Below are 20,856 nucleotides of genomic sequence, written 5' to 3'. Positions count from 1 at the left end.
CTCCAAGAGTATATATTCTTGGAGACAACCCTCAGAATGGGAGAAAATATTTGCAAATGAAGCAACTGACAAAGGATTAATCTCCAAAATTTACAAGCAGCTCATGCAGCTCGGTATCAAAAAAACAAACAACCCAATCCAAAAATGGGCAGAAGACCTAAACAGACATTTCTCTAAAGAAGAGATACAGATTGACAACAAACAAATGAAAGAACGCTCAACATCATTCGAGAAATGCAAATCAAAACTACAATGAGGTATCACCTCACACCAGTCAGAATGGCCATCATCAGAATATCTACAAACAATAAACGCTGGAGAGGGTGTGGAGAAAAGGGAATCTTGCACTGTTGCTGGGAGTGTAAAATGATACAGCCACTATGGAGAACAGTATGGATGTTCCTTAAAAAACTAAAAACAGAACTACCATATGACCCAGCAATCCCACTACTGGGCATATGCACTGAGAAAACCATAATTTAAAAAGAGTCATGGGGCTTCCCTGGTGGCACAGTGGTTGAGAGTCCGCCTGCCAATGCATGGGACACAGGTTTGTGCCCCGGTCCAGGAAGATCCCACATGCCATGGAGCGGCTAGGCCCGTGAGCCATGGCCGCTGAGCCTGCACGTCTGGAGCCTGTGCTCCACAACGGGAGAGTCCACAACAGCGAGAGGCCCACGTACCGCAAAAAAAAAAAAAAAAAAAAAAAAAGAGTCATGTACCACAATGTTCATTGCAGCTCTATTTACAATAGCCAGGACATGGAAGCAACCTAAGTGTCCACTGACAGGTGAATGGATAAAGAGGATGTGGCACAAATATACAATGGAATATTACTCAGCCATAAAAAGAAACGATATTGAGTTATTTGTAGTGAGGTGGATGGACCTAGAGTCTGTCCTACAGAGTGAAGTCAGAAAGAGAAAAACAAATACTGTATGCTAACACATATATATGGAATCTAAAGAAAAAAAAAAATGGTTCTGAAGAACCTAGGGGCAGGACAGGAAAAAACACACAGACGTAGAGAATGGACTTGAAGACACGGGGAGGGGGAAGGATAAGCTGGGACGAAGTGGGACAGTGGCATGGACTTATACATACTACCAAATGTGAAATAGATAGCTAGTGGGATGCAACCGCATAGCACAGGGAGATCAGCTCGGTGCTTTGTGACCACCTAGAGAGGTGGGATAGGAAGGGAGGAGATATGGGGATATATCTATATTTATAGCTGATTCACTTTGTTATAAAGCAGAAACACACCATTGTAAAGCAATTATACTCCAATAAAGACGTTAAAAAAATTTTTTTTAAAAAAAGAGTATATACTCTTGGATATATACCCCAAGAGAAAACATACGCCCACACAGAAACTTGTATATGATATATGAATGGTCATAGCAGCATTGTTCGTAAAAGCTAAAAACTGAAAAGAACTCAAATCACCATCAACTGATGAATAAATAAAATGTGCTACAACCATACAATAGAATGTTATTTAGCCATAAAAAGGAATGGAGTACTGATATATGATACAATACGGATGAACCTTGAAAACATTATGCTAAATGAAAGAAGCCAGACACAAAAGACTATGTATTCTATAATCCCACTCAGAAATGTTCAGAATAAGTAAATCCATAGACAGAGAGTGGATTAGTAGTTGCCTAGGACTGGCAGGGAGCGAGGAGAGTTGGGGGAAAATGGGAAGTGGCTGCTATTAAGCACACATGAGGTTTCTCCTGGGGGGTAATGAAAATGTTCTAAAACTGATTACGGCAATAGTAGAACACACCTATGAATGCACTAAAAACCATCCAATTGTATACTTTAAATGGGTGAATTGTACGGTAAGTGAATCAGAGCTCAATAAAGCTATCAAAATTACTAAGTACTCAATGTCCCTCTCTACCTACCAGATGGATCAGCCCCTCTCAAGGCACTACACGACTTTAACTAACGTTCTTGCCACCTTCTGAGGAGGAGTTAGCACCTGCAGGACATCCACCCTGCCCCAAAGCATATGTTCTGTGAGTGTACTACTGCAAACAATTTGGGGAAACCTACCAGGACAAGACTTTGAAAGAAAGTGTCTAAAAACAGCCTCCCCCTGACTCCTAGATTCTGCTGGCAGCACAGAACTTAGCACTCTAGGGATGGCAGGGAAGCCGTGAGTAAGCACAGGAAGCTGGTCTGCAGACAGAACAATGACACAGAGCCAAGAGCAGTCCCCAAGAGACCTAGAAAGCTCCTTCAGTTCCTGGGAGTTCAGGTATGGTTGCAACTTCCCATCTGAGGGCTCTAAGATGAAATGCCCTTGTGTTCAAACTAACTCTCTTTTACGTGAGCTAACCTGAGGGACGTCTATTCCAACTACAATGTGTTGGCCAAATCGATACAGTAACTCATTCAGGCCTCAAGAACAGCCCTCTAGGGGCAAGTACTGAAATTCCCCTTTTACAGAGGAGGAAACAGCAGGGTAGAGGTGAAGTGATTACACAGGACTCCAGAGATCTAAGAACAAACACAGGGCCCTGATGCCACAATCCATGCCTCGGCCATGTGGCTGGGCTTATGCTCTTTAAGCTCCCTAAGCCTACGGCTACCCAAACCCTTCTGACTGAATACTATAAGAATGAATGTATTTGGAAATGGTATTTTTTGTGTGGGGGGTTTTGGGGTTTTTTTGGTTTGTTTGTTCGTTTGTTTTACCTGCACTGCTAGAGCTGAGAGGTTTCTTCGGTTTGTTCAGAGCTGGAGCAACAAGGGAGGGGGCCACTGCAGTTTCTTGACCTTGTCTGGCAGCTACAGGGTCATAGTCTTTCCCATCATAGTTTGCATCAAAAAACTTCTTGAACCACTGAACGAATTCAAAATTGTCCTGAAACTTTCCTTTTACTAATTTGTCCACAGGAATTATCTGCAGAGAAACAAAAGACTATTTAGCCCAAAGCAAGAAGAAGCTTCTGTTGAGCATCAAACATGTCCATCAAATCAGTATAAAGCTCTGCCAAAGGAGAAAAAAATATTTTAGAGGCAAGAACTAAGTGCTAAGTAAGCCCCTGGAAGTTTGTAGAGCAAGTTTCATTCAATTTGCCTTCCACAGAGAACTTAACAACAGCCAGTCCCCCTCCAAGTCCATCAAAAGAAATCAGAAATGCAAAAGAAACAAGTATCATACATTAAGTCACATATACACATCCAAGCACATCCTAAGATATGTCATTCCACTGTAAAGAGTAAAGCTCCCATGGAACTTGCACGGCCACGGTGCCTGTCACAAGGTATGAAATCCAGAGCACAAACTAACCACAGGCATCCACGATGAACTGTGCTAAAAAAAATTCTGTCTTAAAAATAGGTCAACGTACGGAATCAGTCCTGGGATAGACTTCTACAAAATGGTATGTTTTTCAAGTAATTCCAGTCCTATTAAACATACTTCAAAGGACCTGTAAGTTTTTTATTGTACAAGAATACTGTGTTATCAGGTATTACTTCAAATGGTGGGACTGCTGGCCAGAGCTTAATTATCTTTTAACTCTTCAAGGATTCCAGTTACAATCTGAACTATATCCACCCATCTGAGCAAATAATTTTTTAAAAATTTCTCTGTGTGATACTGAAACATTTACAAATAAAATGTTATGTCTGTAACTCACTTCAAAATAATCCACGAGTACAGGGGGAGGGGTAGAGGTATACATGAAACAAAATTGGCCCTGAGTTGATAATCACTGAGGTACATGGGAGATCACTGCACTATTCTAACTTATATACTTCAAAAATTTTCCTTATTCAAAAAAATAAATTCCATAAAAAGAAAAATTACTGCATATAATAAGCTACACCTAGTTTAAACTATGCCTGATAACTAAATGATATTCTTCCAACACAAATGTGTATTTTATATATTGTACAGAGACAAAACTAAAATAAAAATAAGACTGATTTCAAAGTAAATAAAAACCAGATACAGCAGTAAGATAATCAGGGGACGATTACAAGCTTTACTAAAAAAAATGCCCCCCCCCAAATGGCTTAAAGGATAAGCCCTTCTAATGGGGGGAAACTACTTAATTTTGCAATAATCTGTTATCTACTAAAACAAAGCTATTTACCCTAATGAAGCCTGGTGGTCTGTGTTTCTGGTAGCTTCAAATAACCTTGGGAGCAAAAGGGAACATTCCAGCACCTGCCAGCCATCTTCTTTGTACTTTACTATAAAAATCAAGTACTTCTAGAATCTTCTCTATTAGAGCTACTTATTCTACCATATGGTATGCTTTACAGAAGTAAATTCAGAGATTAAACGAGTTAGACCTCAGACTAATAGAGATTAAACAGTAATAAAATTTTTTTAAAAAATCATGGGTAGAGATTTACAGATTGATTTTTCAGACAGTTACCAACTTCATAATGAAGAAAGAAGACCGTAAGGGAACCGGGGGTAGGAGAGCAGAGGGAAACTTTGCTCCCAGTAAATTCTGTTAACTGGAGAAAAGATAACCATATAAACTGGGAAAAGAAAAACAAAAATGTCCAAAGTCATGGCCCAGAATCTGTATCCTTAGTAATTACCACTAGTTAAGAAACACCCTAAATGAAAGAATAAAGTTTACTTACTTTGTCAACACCCATCCTCTTAAAACCTGCTTGTAGTATTTTGAAGTTCTGGATGTATTCGTGTTCTAGCTTAGCTTGGAATTTCACTTTCTTCAAGGCAATGGAGCCAGGGAACAGCATGTCCATAAACTGACAATAGGCAGCCCCTGAATGAGTAACAGAAGAAAATACACACTAGGTCATTAAATGCAGTAGCTATTAAAGCAGCGGAGTGAAAATTTACCCAAACCTGCTTAACCCACTAAATTTTAAAAGTTGTGAAGTGGACCTACAAAACCCCAAAGCTTCATTACCACTTGACTTCGAAATTGGTAATAGGACTGTGGTTTTAGCTGGTAAGTTCTACAACACACTTGCAACCTGGAACCCCATGATGAAAAGAGGAATGTTCCCATGAAATTTTAAAACTATTCTTTATAAGAAAACCAGCATGACAATAAAATGACAACTACAAAGAAAAATGAATGTCAGCGGGAGGAGGGATTTCCCCTGTATTTCAAAGATCCATCCTCTGACACAGGTTTAAAAAAAAAGTTTTTTCTAAGATGTTTGCCTCCCTGAGCTTTTTACATCTCTAAATAAACTTACCTATTATTTTATAAACAAAGTTGAAGGCATTTTTGTGTTCCTCCATTTAAATTTTTTCAATTTTAAAGGCCACTATAAGAAATTATTGCATATATTTCATCTCATTTGCTCCCCAATTTCACTCCTTCATCCACTTGCCCATTTTTATCCATCACCACCCCCAGAAGTGTTTTCCTGGCACTTAATATTTCCAGGAATGTTACTTCTCTAATGCCTACCAAAATACACTCTCCTAATACAGGGCAGGCTTCATGTGCACTTACTGCCCTTTCAGGAAAGGAGGCAAGAAATCCAGCGACTAAGCAATAGGTGTTCTGCAGAACGAGGCCGCCTTAATATGCATATTCAACTTATTTTACATCAGGCCAAATTGGTTCCCTGCCAGATCTGGCATAAACAGTGCCATTATCATTATTTTTGGAAAGATACAAAGAAAGCAGAAGCATTTCAATGACCAGAGTGACATGCTTAGTAGAAAGGAGCACCAGAAAGTGAAAGCCTGATTCTTGAGGTGGCTATTTACTCATCCAACAGAAATATACTGTGGGAATTATGTACCAGGCAATGAATTAGCAATATTTATGCTTCTTAAAATGGAGGCACTGGGCTTCCCTGGTGGCGCAGTGGTTGGGAGTCCGCCTGCCAATGCAGGGGACACGGGTTCGATCCCTGGTCCGGAAAGATCCCACATGCCACAAGAGCAACTAAGCCCATGCGCCACAACTACTGAGCCTGCACTCTAGAGCCCACGAGCCACAATTACTGAAGCCCAGGCACCACAACTACTGAAGCCCGCGCACCTAGAGCCCGTGCTCCGCAACAAGAGAAGCCACCGCAGTGAGAAGCCCGCGCACCGCAACGAAGAGTAGCCCCAGCTAGCCGCAACTAGCTAAAGCCTGCTCAGAGCAACGAAGACTCTACGCAGCCAAAAATGAATAAGTAAAGTAAATAAATAAATTTTAAAAAAATAAATAAATAAAATAAAGGAGATTTAAAAGTCATAATTTACCAATTGCAATGTACAGATCTGGTTTGGATCCTGATGCATACAAATCAACTTAAAACACACACACACAGAAGATAATCTATTAAGCATCTACACCCACAGCACTGCTTTACACATTAAAGATATTCTTTCTGAACCAGCAAAATAATGTGCATTTACTAAATTCTCAGGCCCTTCGTGGGACTTTCCATTCAAAACGGCAGTCATCTGCTTCTCAGAAAAAACCTGCTTGAAGAATGTTGTTTTTATTTTAGTGATAGAAGAATCCTTATAGCCATTATAAATGTAAAAACTGAGGACCAAAAACTGTGGCCAAAGACTACAGAGGCAAGAGACCAAGCTTAGAACCAGACCCCAGGTATCCTGACTTCCGGTCCATTGCTCTTTTCCATGTCATTATACACCATATTAGAACACCCTACCCTGGAATAAAGAAGCATTTCCTGAATCAAGGAAGAAAGAGGTATACCATGCTGCTACACTCTGACTGAAAAAGATTTAACAAAGAAAAACACTGAGACCCCACTAAAAATAGACAAATCAACTGGACAATTCACACAAAAAAATGTAAACAGCTGATAAACACATGGGGAGCCAACCTAAGGAAATGATTTTTTAAGAAATTATAGCCTGGCTGTCCAGTGGTTAGGACTCTGCACTTTCACTGCCGAGGGCCTGGGTTCAATCTCTGGTCAGGGAACTAAGATCTCACAAGCCACCAGTGCAGCAAAAAAAAAAAAAAAAAAAAAAAGTGAATTTAATAAAGTAATACCAATTTTTAAAAAATACAGCAAAGATTTACACATGAAACTTGTGTAACTTTATTTACAAGAGTAAAAAATGGAAGCAAACTATATGTCCAAAAATAGGAGTAATCAATTACATAATTTGCACACCATCACCTAAGAGAATATTATGCAAGCATTCAAAGCACATTTTTTTTAATTGTGGGGGGAAAAGCTCAAGATTTAATATTACAAGAAAAAGCAAGATACAAAAACATATCTATAAAATGTCTTCATATATGTAAAAAGATCCATCTTAATATATATGCATAGAAAAAAAAAGACTAGAAGAAAACACAATGTGGAGACTTCCCTGGTGGTCCAATGGTAAAGAATCCACCTTCCAATGCAGGGGACGTGGGTTCAATCCCTGCTCAGGGAACTAAGATCCCACATGCCATGGGGCAACTAAGCCCATTAGCCACAACTACTAAGCTTGCGTGCCTCAATGAGAGAGCCCGCGTGCCACAACTAGAGAGAGAAAACCCACATGCCACAACTAGAGAGACGCCCACGCAATGCAAGGAAAGATGCCGCATGTCTCAACGAAGATTCCACATGCCACAACTAAGACCTGATGCAGCCAAAAATAAATAAATTAAATATTATAAAATAGAAAGAAAACACAATGTATTAGATTAAACCATACAAAGTTATTGTTTTTTACATCAAAAATGATTGAACAGTGGCCATCTCTGGGGACTGGTACTGAATACATTCTATTTTTAAAATATTAATTATGTACTACAATGAATATTATTTTATAATCAAACACAAAAAAAGAAGGTAAATGTTTTTTACAAAGAAGTCTGTCAGCTGCTTTTCTACAAAAGGGCTCAAAACTCCTGGCCTGTAGATGTCTCAGCTTGTTTCAGAAGAGGTTAAAAGGGGCTTTCCTTCCAGTCTCTGCCTTAATAACAAAGGCTGGCAACATAAGCAGGGTAAGAAGGGGACCCCTCAGGTCTTCCTTGGTGGTGCAGTGCTTGGGAATCCACCTGCCAATGCAGGGGACGTGGGTTCAATCCCTGGTCTGGGAAGATCCCACATGCCTCGGAGCAACTAAGCCCGTGCACCACAACTACTGAGCCTATGCTCTGGAGCCCGCGAGCCACAACTACTGAAGCCCGCATGCCACAACTACTGAAGCGTGCATGCCTAGAGCCTGTGTTCCGCAATAAGAGAAGCCACCGCAATGAGAAGCTCATCCACCTCAACGAAAAGTAGCCCCCGCTCGCCACAACTAGAGAAAGCCCACATACAGCAACAACGACCCAATGCAGCCAAAAATAAATAAATTGAAAAAAAAAAAAAAAAAAAAAGAAGAGGACCCCTCTTACATGGCTGCTGTCCCAATGATCTGGGGCAGGAGAACAGGTCTATGTAAAATCTGTGGCTGGAAAATGCAGACAGACTTCGGGTTGGACCAGCTGTGTCATGGCACCAACCACCAAGTCTCCGCTGACTGCAGCCCCATTCTGCCAGGATCTGTGCTACAAGCACAGATCACACAAGGGCACAATGCAGCCCCTTCTCCAAAAGCTTGCAATATCTCAAGTGCACTGGCTCTCAACCCTTTTGGGTCAAGGGTTCCTTGGAGAATTAGATGAAAGCTGAAGTCAATATTCTACACAGGATAGATGCCTTTCAGGACTTCCCTGGCGGTCCAGAGGTTAGGACTCTGCACTTCCAGTGCAGGGGGCATGGGTTCGATCCCTGGTCGGGGAATTAAGATCCCACATGCTCCGTCACGGCCAAACAAAAAAAAAAAAGGATAAATGCCTTCCTATCAGAAAACTCTAGATTAGGAGTCCTCAAAGTTTTACACAAAGGAAACACTATTAAATGTAAAAGTGTTCAGGCTTTTGGAAGTAGGTGAGGCTTAAGTCATCTTAAAGGATGAATAAAATTTGGAAATAGAAGGCTGTGAGGAGTCATTAATGCAGACATTAAAAGTCGACCTCAGGCTTCTCTGGTGGCGCAGTGGTTGGGAGTCTGCCTGCCGCTGCAGGGGACGCGGGTTCGTGCCCCGGTCCGGGAGGATCCCACATGCCGCGGAGCGGCTGGGCCCGTGAGCCATGGACACTGAGCCTGCGTGTCCGGAGCCTGTGCTCCGCAACAGGAGAGGCCACAGCAGTGAGAGGCCCGCGTACAGCAAAAAAAAAAAAAAAAAAAAAAAAAAAAAAGTCGGCCTCGAGACATCTTAACAAGCGAAACATAATCCTATTTTAATTTTAAAAGCAAGAAACAAAACCGTACAACATTGTGTGCTTGTATTTGTTACTTACTGCAACAGTCTGTAATAGCAATAGACTGGAAACAAACTAAATGTCCATTAATAGGGGACTGATCCAAGGAAATTATGGCACTACACAGCCATAAAAGAAAGGAAAGTGGCACCTGCTACATGGACATGGAACACTCTCCAGGGTGTTCAGTGCAATTAAACACTACCACTTGTGTAAAAGGGGAGAAGAGAACACACACACAAAACACAGACAGATGGATGTTTCTGCTTGTATACACTCTCTCTAGAGGCCACCCAGCTGATAACACTGGTTACTTCAGGGTTGGGGAACTGGGTGGCTAGTAGATGGGCTTACTTTTCACAGGAGACTTTTTGCTGTTTTTGTTCCTTTTGAATTTTAAACCATTTGAGACTTTCAGTTATTCAAAAAGTATGTCAATTATGTTTTAAAATTATAGAAAATACTGAACGTACAGCTAAAATGAGTAACCTTGGGCAAGCTGTTTAACTTCTCTGTCTCAGTTTCTCTATCTATAAAATGGTGATGACAGTCCTTACCTCCCCCCCACCCCCCCACACCGAGGTTATATAGGTAAAGCACTTTAGAAAGTGCCTGGCCTATAGTAAGAGTTCAATAAATTAAACCATAATTAGGGGAAAAAAATACAGCTAAAAGATAACAATAACTATCACTTGTGACAATACAGCAGATTATGGTTTTCTTCTTAATGTTTCTATGAAGAAGACCTAATTACTTATAATCAGAAGGAAATAAGTTTCTTGTCTCTTGCTTTAATTAACACCAAGAAGTACCTGAAGAATTAGGCAAAATAATTCAAAGAGGTACTTCCTTGAGCAGAGAAGTGACAATAAAAAATGGTCTCTTTGAAAGGCTGCAGGCTATCTGATACAGTAAAAGAGTGGGGGAGGGGAGCCTGCAGGGAACGTAGGGCCCTGTTAGGAGGCCACTATGGCAGCAGCCTGCAAACTGAGAAGGGGTTACAGCAAAAGACCCTGCAGAAGACACAGAGAATTTTGTGACTTAGCCTAAAAAGATGATTCTCAGGCCTGCGACACTAGAAGAATGGTGGAATTATGGCCCAAAATGGAGTGTCTGGAAAAGGGGGCCAACTCGAGGAGAAAACAAAATGGGTGAGGCCTGGTCAGGCTCTTGGCCTCACTCTCAGAGCAGCTCTGGGGGCAAGACTGACAAGCTATTTTACATCAGCTTGAGGGCTGGCAGGGCCCCACAATGAGCTAAGAAAAAAGGAAACCTAGCTTTTGCCTGGGAGCATCCAAACACCTCTTCTACTCTGTACAGCACAGAACTGTGAAGGAGGCCAGGATGGAGGGGAGAAGGCAAGGAAGGGGGATCTGAGAACATTCAGTGAGGGCCACCTGACATGTTCAGAGCACCATGCTGGGCCCTTGGAAAAGCGCAGAGGGGCCTGATCGTGGACTGGAATCGAAGGAAGAGAGGAATGGAAAGCAAATGGCACCCCCACCCCCACCCCTTCTTTGGGGCCACACTGCCTGGCTTGCAGGATCTCAGCTCCCCAACCAGGGATTGAACCCAGGCCACGGCAGTGAAAGCCTAGAATCTTAACCACTAGGCCACCAGGGAACTCCTTTTTTTTTTCAGCATCCCCCTTCTGACACAAGCGATCCCATCAGAATCTTTCTCTGTGATCAGGGTTTTTTCCTTGATGACTATCTTTTCAAAATACTTGACTAACTCTCCAAAACAGAGAGACTACGGAATGTAATGAATCCTGAAACAAGCGGCCACTCTATCACTGAAAGTCATCCTCACCTTATCTCACTACAAGAGCTAAGCAATGGCTCACTTCACTGTTGGAGGCAGGGAGCCCACAATGCTGATAAAACTCAGCCGTTTCACAGGCAGCCAGCACATGAATAGTGTACGACCTCAGAGCTTTGCCCTCTCAAGGGAAAAACCTATTCCTACCTTTCAAAGCTTGGGCTTGGTAGAGAATTCTGATCTGCATGACCCCCTGCTCATCAGAGGTAAGATCAGGAGGGACCAGGCTCCAGTGTTAAACGTCACTCGGATTCTCCTCGGGCCTCAGTAAACACGAGAATCTGAGGAGCCTCACTTCCTCTCTGACTCCAATCCTCAGGCAGCAGACCTTTTTCAAGGACACGGTGTCTGCGGCTCATCCTGTTTGGTCTCATACTGGAAGCTGAGACCCCATTTCCTAAACGTCAATGTGAAACACAACACAACCTTCTACATACTCTGAGAAAAGTCCCACATGGCTCTCAAGAGGTGAACTAGCTGTGAACAGAAGTTTGTTTATAAATCACGTGCATAATTATTCTGCACTGGGACTTCCCTGCTGGTTAAGAATCCACCTGCCAACGCAGGGGACACGGGTTCGAGCCCTGGTCTGAGAAGAACCCACATGCCACAGAGCAACTAAGCCCGTGCACCACAACTACTGAGCCTGTGCTCTACAGCCCATGAGCCACAACTACTGAGCCCACGTGCCACAACTACTGAAGCCCGCAAGCCTAGAGCCCGTGCTCCACAACAAGAGAAGCCACTACAATGAGAAGCCCACTCAACGCAATGAAGAGTAGCTCCCACTCGCTGCAACAAGAAAGGCTGAGCGCAGCAACGAAGACCCGACGCAGCCAAAAATAAATAAATAAATAAATTTTCAAAGAAAAAAAAAGAAGTATTCTGCACGTTCTACTGGGGAAAAGCCCTTTATCTAGGATAAGAAAAATGGCAGGCAGCAGGCAAAGTTGAAACTCTTCAGATTTTTAATGAGACAATATCACTATAATTGATAATATGTAATTTACATTTGTTCAACTCTCCTCCAAATGCTTCTTTTAAAAGACACAGCATGTATACAGCAGAAAGAGTATAGGCTGTGTGGTCAGAAAGATCCTGGGTTCAAAATCAGGCTCTATAACGTCTAAGCTGTGCCCCGTGCAGTCTCCTCCTGTGTAAAACGAGAATGTGTCCTGCCCCTTGAGAGATCTAGGTTCACCTCAAGGGTCTGGTGCAGAATCAGTATCTGAGAGCTATTTTTACAGGTGAGCCTCACAACAGTGCAAAAGGTGAACCAGATCCTACTACCCCAGTTTATAGATGAGGAACCAGAACATTATGGGACTTGGGACTTCCCTGGTGGTCCAGTGGTTAAGACTCCGTGCTTCCAATGCAGGGGGTGTGGGTTTAATCTCTGGTTGGGGAATTAAGATCCCACATGCTGCACGGAGCAGCCAAGAAATAAAAATAAATAAGTAAGAATAAAATAATTTTTTTTTTAAAGTTATGGGGCTCGTCCAAAGTCACATGGCTCAGTGCAGACTGAAGTCTCTTCATGCCAAGTCCTGACTACTCATGACAGCTCCCTGTCTGAATGAGACAAATCTGGAGCCAGATCAGCACATATACAACTTATCTACATGTGAAAAGAGATCTCATTTTTGAATTAACTAAGTGAAATACATCTTGGAGTATATTTATAATAGAAAGAAGTAATTTTTAGGGAGAAACTGCTGGTGAAAAAGCTGGCTCCAAAGAAAACTAAGATGACCTCATCCCCCCCATTAATCACCAGGCAAACAAGTGCTTTAAAAGCCTCCAACAAATGGGGATGTGGCAGTGAAACTGAGGAAATTAACAGAAAGCAGGGGGAAAGCAGCACGGATCTAAGACTAACAGCCAGTGCCTAAGACTAACAGAGCAACTGATGTTTAATAAGCATGGCTCCTGGGCAACCCTGTCTCACTGTACAACTTCACATCTAGCCTCTCTGACTATCGATAAAACTGAGATTAAATCTCACAGGGGAGGGATTTCCCTGGTGGTCCAGTGGCTAAGACTCCACGCTCCCAATGCAGGGGTCCCAGGTTCGAGCCCTGGTCAGGGAACGAAATCCCACATGCCACAACTAACTAAGAGTTCGCATGCCACAACTAAAGATCCCTGGGCACTTCCCCGGTGGTCCAGTAGTTAAGAATCCGCCTTCCAGGGACTTCTCTGGTGGCGTAGTGGTTAAGAATCCACCTGCCAGGGCTTCCCTGGTGGCACAGTGGTTGAGAGTCCGCCTGCCGATGCGGGGGACACGGGTTCGTGCTCCGGTCCAGGAAGATCCCACATGTCACAGAGCGGCTAGGCCCGTGAGCCATGGCCGCTGAGCCTGCGTGTCCGGAGCCTGTGCTCCGCAACAGGAGAGGCCACAACAGTGAGAGGCCCACGTACCGCAAAAAAAAATCAACAAAAAAAAAACAACTTATGTAAGAGAGAAAAAAGAATCCACCTGCCAATGACACGGGTTCAAGCCCTGGTCCAGGAAGATCTCACATGCTGCAGAGCAACTAAGCCCATGTGCCACAACTACTGAGACCGCATGCCACAACTACTGAAGCCCGCGCGCCTAGAGCCTGTGCTCTGCAACAAGAGAAGCCACCACAATAAGAAGCCCGCGCACCACAACAAAGAGTAGCACCGGCTAGACGCAACTAGGGAAAGCCCACATGCAGCAATGAAGACCCAACGCAGCCAAAAAAACCAAAAAGAATCCACCTTCCAATGCAGGGGACACGGGTTCGATCCCTGGTCAGGGAACTAAGATCCCACATGCCACTGGGCAACTAAGCCCATGCGCCGCAACTACTGATCCCACACCGCAACTAGAGAAGCCTGTGTGTCGCAAAGAGCCCACGTGCTGCAACTAAGACTCGACGCAGCTAAATAAATAAATGTAAATAAATTTAAAAACAAAACAGAAACAACAAAAAAACGAGGTATGCCTGTACACTTCTACAATCATCTGAAAGTTCACAAAACTTAATAAAAAAAAAATGCTGCGTGCTGCAACTAAGACCCAACTCAGCCAAAACTAAATAAATATTTATTTTTTAAAAAAAGAAAAAAGAAAGAAAAGTTGGAAATAACCTAAATGTCCAAAAATTGGGAAGATATTAAACAACTCCACCATATCTACAGAAAGAAATAGTATACAGCCATTAAACGTAATTATTTCCAAGACAGTGAAAAACACTAGAAAATATCCACAATTTAATGTTAAGTGAAAAAAAGCTGGAATATATACAAATATATATGTGCACAGAAAACACCCAAACAGTGGCTTTCTCAAAATGAAACCACCGGCATTTTTTATTTTCTTCTCTCTAGTTTTCTAAAGGTTATACAATTAGTATAGACAGAAACAGAACATGTTTTTGTTCTTGTTTTAAATCATTACCTCTCTGCCAGATTCTTAGTAAACAGTAGGTCAATAAAGTTGTGGCTGAAATGGCAAACTTGCCTGAGTTTGGGCTTGTGCTACTTGGGAATAAGAAACGCCACTGAGGGCTTCCCTGGTGGCACAGTGGTTAAGAACCTGCCTGCCAATGCAGGGGACATGGGTTCGAGCCCTGGTCCGGGAAGATCCCACATGCAGTGGAGCAACTAAGCCCGTGCACCACAACTACTGAGCCTGTGCTCTAGAGCCCGTGAGCCACAACTACTGAGCCCACGTGCCACAATTACTGAAGCCTGCACGCCTAGACCCCGTGCTCCGCAACAACAGAAGCCACTGCAATGAGAAGCCCACGCACCACAACGAAGAGTAGCACCCACTCGCCACAACTAGAGAAAAGCCCACACGCAGCAACAAAGACCCAATGCAACCAAAAATAAATAATAAATAAAAAATAAAAGAAACACCACTGATAAACTAATATAGAAGTAGAACAATTGTAATTATTGTCCTTAAATAAGTCACTTCAAATTTGGATGCACAACAGTGCAGATGGAGAAGCTGGGACTAAGCTGCAGGCCTCAGAATGGAGCCTCTACAGCAGGAGACAGTGGACACACAGGCCAGAACAGAGCATGCTCTTTTTAAGCACAGTTCCTCTCAGAAGTGGAATCAGGGCAGAGCTGAAAGAAACCGGGCAGCCCCAACACAGAACCTGAACCTGCACCTTCTGCAATCAGATACGGGCCTGTGCATCCCTGAAGGACCCGCAGACTTTCCTGGAAAAGGGGCCTACTGATTTCTCTTACCTGAGCACAACTGTTCAATCTTTGTCAGATTCAACTGCAGAGACTCATTGATCCAGGCCAGCATGTCATGTCGACTGAGGTTATCACTGGTGACCGACGTTGAGTACACATTCACTGCCATCTTCTACACATGTGAGGAAAAGAGAAGGGCTCGTGTTATTGGGCAGCAAGAAGGAGCAAGCATTTCCTGGAGTCACCAGAGCAGACCTGTGGGGACACTCAATTTATAAGCCTCACCTTCTTCCCCAACAGGCCAAACCAGAGACACTAGGATTCCAGCCACAAGCCTGGATTCCATGAATAAACATGACCTGAAATGAAATACATCAGCCAGCCTAAAATTCAGGCCCCGTTTTAACGTGATTGGCATAAAATTTAATGGGATTGGCATAAAATTTTAAGCTACAAAAGACACTAAGTAAAGGAATGATTGTTTTATGGAGGGAGGCTGATGCACAAGCAAAAATGTTCTCTGCTTAGAAAACGTCAATCCAAGTTTATCCACTAACATATCAAAATGTTTACACCAGTTTTCTTCAGATTAATTTTTGTATTAATTTCTCTTTAGTTTCCACTATAAAGTTTTCCAAATTTTCTTTAAAGACTATGTCCACTTTTATAATCAAAAAAGTAAATAACCTTTTCAATAACCTAAGTACTACAAGGTGTTGGCAATGACCTCGCAGTGAAAAGACCTTAGTACCAATTCTCTGCTGGGCCTCCTGAAGACAGGGCATCTGAGGGCCTACTAAGCACCAGGAGCTTAGCAGACACTTGTCACTTAACCCAACAACTCACTGCAAGGCTCACTTTATTCTCCTCATTTTACAGGTAAGGAAAGAGGTGCAGCACAGAAGCCCTAGGAATTGGCAGCCAAGTCTGCCCGGCCCCATCATCCACATTCTTTCCCCTCCCCTAGAAAATCTGCCCCTCACCTTTCCGCCAGGCTTTCCAATTCAAAACAACAAGCACAGAGAAACACATTAACTGAAAATGTTTACCAAGCACTGTTCTAGGGGAAACAGATATGCAGGAAAGACAAGTTGCCTGTCCACAGGAAGCTCACTTTCTAGTATAAGTCTGACACTGACCACATACACAAATGTCATTTCAGGCAACCATTTACGTAATGAGGGTGGAGGGGAATGCGGTCAGGGAAAGCCTCTCGGAGTTGATGTTTGAGCTTAAGAATCAGAAGGAGGCAGCCCCGCGAAGATGTGGAAGAAGGGTGCCTACAGGCCAGTGAGCAGAGGGATAGCAGGAACAGAAGTGGGAAAAGAAGTGAAGAAGCCAGATCCTGTTAGGACTGCAGGCTGTGCTGAGGAGTTTAGATTTTATTCTTTAACTGTTAAGGAATCCATTGTGGGGATTTAAGTGGGGTAGAATCACACTCTCGTTTAAGTTTGAAAAAATTACCCTGGGACTTCCCTGGCAGACCAGTGGTTATGATGCCACGCTTCCACTGCCAGGGGCACGGGTTCGATCCCTGGTCGGGGAACTAAGATCCCGCTGGCACAGTGTGGCTAAAAAAGAAAAAAAGAAAAGAAAAAGATCACCCTGACAGCTGGTGGAGAACAGACAGTGGGAAGGGAAGACTCAAGCAATATGAGATAAGGGGAGGTGTATCCAGATCTAAATGAAATCCCTGGGCAATTACCATAAGGACACATGACTATAAAATATTAAATTTCAAGATGATCTTGACATTTAAATTTTCCTCGTTTCATGTGACATCAATATGACCAACAGGAGGAAAAAAACTCAGAGCAAATTTGGAACCACCATGGGTCGCCATGCTCTCTTGTGGCACTTCATTCCTTCACCTAGCGACTAGCTAGACTTCCCACGTGTCTCCTGCACGCCTCACGAGTCACACAGCTACAGAATGTGAGAGCCAGAAGATGAAGATCTCCCATCCAATCCCCTTTTTATGAACAGAGGTGACTGCGGTCTAGAGAGATAAATGACTTGGCAGGTCTGTGCCCTCACATCCCACATTCCCCCATTCCCCGCAGCACTCAGCACACTGACTTGCACACAACGGGCTCAGTAAATGCTACCTGTTTTCAGGCTGGCAGGAGAGAGAAAAATGTGTCTGTGTAAACTCTTTTCAGAAAGCAAACTATCAACAGTATTACTTAAACTCAAATGAGAAAACCATGTTATACAAGGAGCCAATACAATTTAGTTCCTAACTCCACTGGGAAATTAATCCCACAGCACTTCATTCAAACCTCTGCAACTGTCATTACCTCTTCATTTCTGAATCATTCCCAGATGAGATCTGGACCAGTAGGCAATTTGCTCCATACCAAGAGCTGAGTATCTGAAGCCTGGGTTTGAACGTGAGGCTGTCACTCATTAGTTGTATAACCTTGGGCAAGTTACTTAACTTCAATACACCTCAGTTATCTTGTGAGTTAATGCTACCTATCTGAAAAGGGTGAGGTGAGGTTTAAATGAGATAATGCACAAAAAATTATTTCGTATTAAACAAACAAGCGCCAGGGCGGGGAGGGACCTTGTCTCACTCATCCTCCTATCTCCAGCACCAAAAACAGTGCCTGAGACTTGCCACCACCATCTCTCATCTCCATCCACCACAACAGCCATCAAATTAGTCTCTAACTCAAACTGTTTTTACACAGCAGCCAGGGAGAATCTTCTGAATCAAAAATCTGACCAAGTGTCTCCTCTGTTTAAAATCCCCAAATGAATGAGTAAATGAAATGCATACTGTGCGCAAAATGCTATTATCAGGTACCAAGGTGAGACACATCCAACAAAAACCACCACGGTCCCAGGCTGAGCACTTGTAATCTATTTTGGCGACACTCATATATACGTACATCGGGTGATGTGTGTGTCGTGCTGCCATAAAGTGTAAGCAGCTGGTTAAGCCACGTGTGTCTCCTAACCACACCCCACCTCAGAAAACATGAATGGCCTTTCATCATCATATAACTCAAAACTCTTTCATTAGCAGTACATTAATACCTGGCCCCATGTGCTCTGCAAACTGCAGCCACTAAATGCATGGGGTTAGGCACCCTGTAGATGTGCAGTAAACATCCACTAACTCAACTACTTAATTGGCTCTTCCAGGCAGTCAAAACAGAGCCCAATTCTCAGAGCCTCAGCTACAGCTCGTGACAGCTCACTCCTCCTCTACAAGGATCCCACTGCTTGGCCTCAGTGGAAGACCCCATGACCATCACGTAAACCTCACCGCCTTAAAAGGCTCCTTGATCCATGTTTCAAGTGCCTTGAAAAAAGCTCCCCCTTGCCTCTCCAGGTATCTCTTCTCCTTCAGCAGGTCTCCTAGCAGGCCCCCAAACCCACTTTGATTCACTGATGGCTGATGAGCACCTATTACTTTCAAGGCACCATACTGAGCCCTATGGAAAGAGGGGGAGGAAGGTGCCACCAGAAAAAAAGCAATGTGACCCTAATTAAATACTTCACCTTTCCGGATCACAAAGAGCTCACCTGTAAAAGATGAACAATATCTTCACAAGGTGGTGGTGAGGATTAAATGAGAATCTGAGTGAAAGCACAGCGTGTCCTAAGCTTCCCTATGTGCCAGAAACCACTACACACTTTGACACACCACCGCAAAGGGCACACTGGATAAAACATGCCCTCTAGATCTGATCCTCAGGGAGGCAGCATAATACAGAGGTTAAGGGCCTGGACTCAAGAATCACAGGCGGGTCTCCCTGGTGGTGCAGTGGTTGAGAGTCCGCCTGCCGATGCAGGGGACACGGGTTCGTGCCCCGGTCCGGGAAGATCCCACATGCCGTGGAGCGGCTGGGCCCGTGAGCCATGGCCGCTGAGCCTGCGCGTCCGGAGCCTGTGCTCTGCAACGGGAGAGGCCACAACAGTGAGAGGACCGCGTACCGCAAAAAAAAAAAAAGTCACAGATGTGGATTCAGCCACTTGCTGGACACCATAAAGCAAATCATCTCTCAGAGCCTCAGTCCCCTAATTTGTAAACTGAAGATAATAACTCTTAGAGACAGTGTAATATTAAATGACATAATGCCACACAACACCTGGCACACAGCAAGTGCCCAATTAGCAAACAGCTATTATTACTACTCTTAGAGACACCCCATTACAGAGGTGGATGGCAGGGCTGGTGTACCTTCCTTCAATGGGCCTCAGGAGTCTCATTCCCAAAATGGAGGAGAGGCCAAGCTCTGCCCTGCAGCACCCCAGGTCAGCTGTGAAGCAGGGACTGAAAAAGCACTGTTCATGTCACCTTGTTATATTATCTTCCCAGTGAGCATATAAAATTATCTTTTCCAAGTATTAATTTTCTCATTTCCTGTCTTCCCACCAAAATGTAGACTCCTAGAAAGCAAGTCTTTGCCCTCCTGCTCCTGGGTGTATAGCCAGCGCTTAGCACAGTGCCTAGCACCTAGTGGACGCTCAACAAATACCGATGAAGAAAGGAGGAAGTCCAGTGAGCTTGCCTGCTTTTTGCTTTTTTGCTATGTACCACGACGAGAGCTTTCTGCATGTAGTATCTTTGTCCCCCGTTTTACGGATGAGAAAACTGAGGCCCAGAGAGGTTAAATCACCTGCCCAAGATCGCACAGCAGGGAATTCAATACAGGTATGAATCCAAAACCCGAACTCTTAATCAGGCAGCACCGTCTCCTACAGTGGGGGTCCTCAGAGGTCCCAGCAGGACCCACTTCAACTACACAGGCCCCCTACCCGGCACAGCCACCCCGGAACCTCCTGCCTCCGCCGTCCGGGTTCCACGCCTCGGCCGCAGCCCATAAGCCCCCACGCCGCCGAGCAGCAGCCCCCACTTCCGGCCCGAGGCCCCGCCCCCCGGCAGAGCGGAGAGCGCGCGCCCCCCAGCCTGGCCCGCGCGCTTCCCCCAGCCTGGCCCGCGCGCGCCGGGTCACGGCCCCGCCCTTCCCCCACCCGGCCCGAACGGCACCGCTGAGGGGAGCGGCCCGAGCACCGCTCGCAGAACCCGCCGGCGCTCTACCCGCCCCGAGGCCCGCCCGCACGCCCCCGGCCGCCGCCCCGTGCCCGCTAGCCGGCTCACCGGCTCTCGGCTGGACCGCGTCCGCTGCCCGTACCCGGCTCCGGTTCCGTCTTCGTCTCGTTCAAACCGCCTGACCCCGCCCGCCCGCCCGCGCGATGACCTCACACGCACCCCCCCGTTACGCGCCGACGTAGAGGCTCGTCATCGCCCGCCGGCTCCTTTTATAGAGAGGGACTAAGCCGCGCACTGGGGGCGGAGCCCGACACTTGATCGACGGCTGGGGTGCCCAAGGGGCGGGGCGCCGGCTGCCGGGGCAATGCAGCCGCGTGGTCTGCCGCAACCAATGAGATCCCTCCTCGTGCCGGTGTGACTCCGCCTAGAAGGCGGGATCCAGTTACAAATTCTACACCCCCAGTAGCCAAAAGAATTGGTTTTACAATGAATTTCTACAAAAATGAGTTATTGGATAAAAAATAAATCAATACGGGCTTTGAGGAAGGACTTAAAAGTCACCTCAGAGACACGTTCTGTGACTATTCT

General features: G+C 44.5%; 1 protein-coding gene across 6 annotated transcripts in view; it reads right to left on the bottom strand.

Moving 5' to 3' along the window:
* Nucleotides 1-20,483, bottom strand: part of MAPRE1 (microtubule associated protein RP/EB family member 1) — a 35,052-nt gene extending 14,569 nt beyond the window's left edge. For 4 of the 6 annotated variants that reach the window (XM_022592693.2, XM_022592694.2, XM_022592689.2 and 1 more), the window contains exons 1-4: nt 20,377-20,483; nt 15,309-15,432; nt 4,630-4,775; nt 2,716-2,923 (exon numbers count right to left, since the gene is read on the bottom strand). In XM_022592693.2, the coding sequence (XP_022448401.1) occupies nt 2,716-2,923; nt 4,630-4,775; nt 15,309-15,429 (475 nt within the window). In that variant the 5' untranslated portion in view covers nt 15,430-15,432; nt 20,377-20,483. Of the gene's footprint in view, nt 1-2,715; nt 2,924-4,629; nt 4,776-15,308; nt 15,433-16,724; nt 16,832-20,376 lie in introns of all 6 variants that reach the window. The other 2 variants (XM_089896693.1, XM_089896694.1) reach the window with 2 other exon arrangements.
* Nucleotides 20,484-20,856: the final 373 nt, after the last annotated feature.

This window comes from Delphinapterus leucas, chromosome 15, assembly GCF_059928025.1.
Source record: "Delphinapterus leucas isolate spDelLeu-1000000601 "Yukka" chromosome 15, BTC_Dleu_Yukka2, whole genome shotgun sequence".
Lineage (NCBI taxonomy): Eukaryota > Metazoa > Chordata > Mammalia > Artiodactyla > Monodontidae > Delphinapterus > Delphinapterus leucas.
The sequence above is the reverse complement of the archived record's forward strand: the minus strand, read 5'-3'. Positions and strand labels throughout refer to the sequence as shown.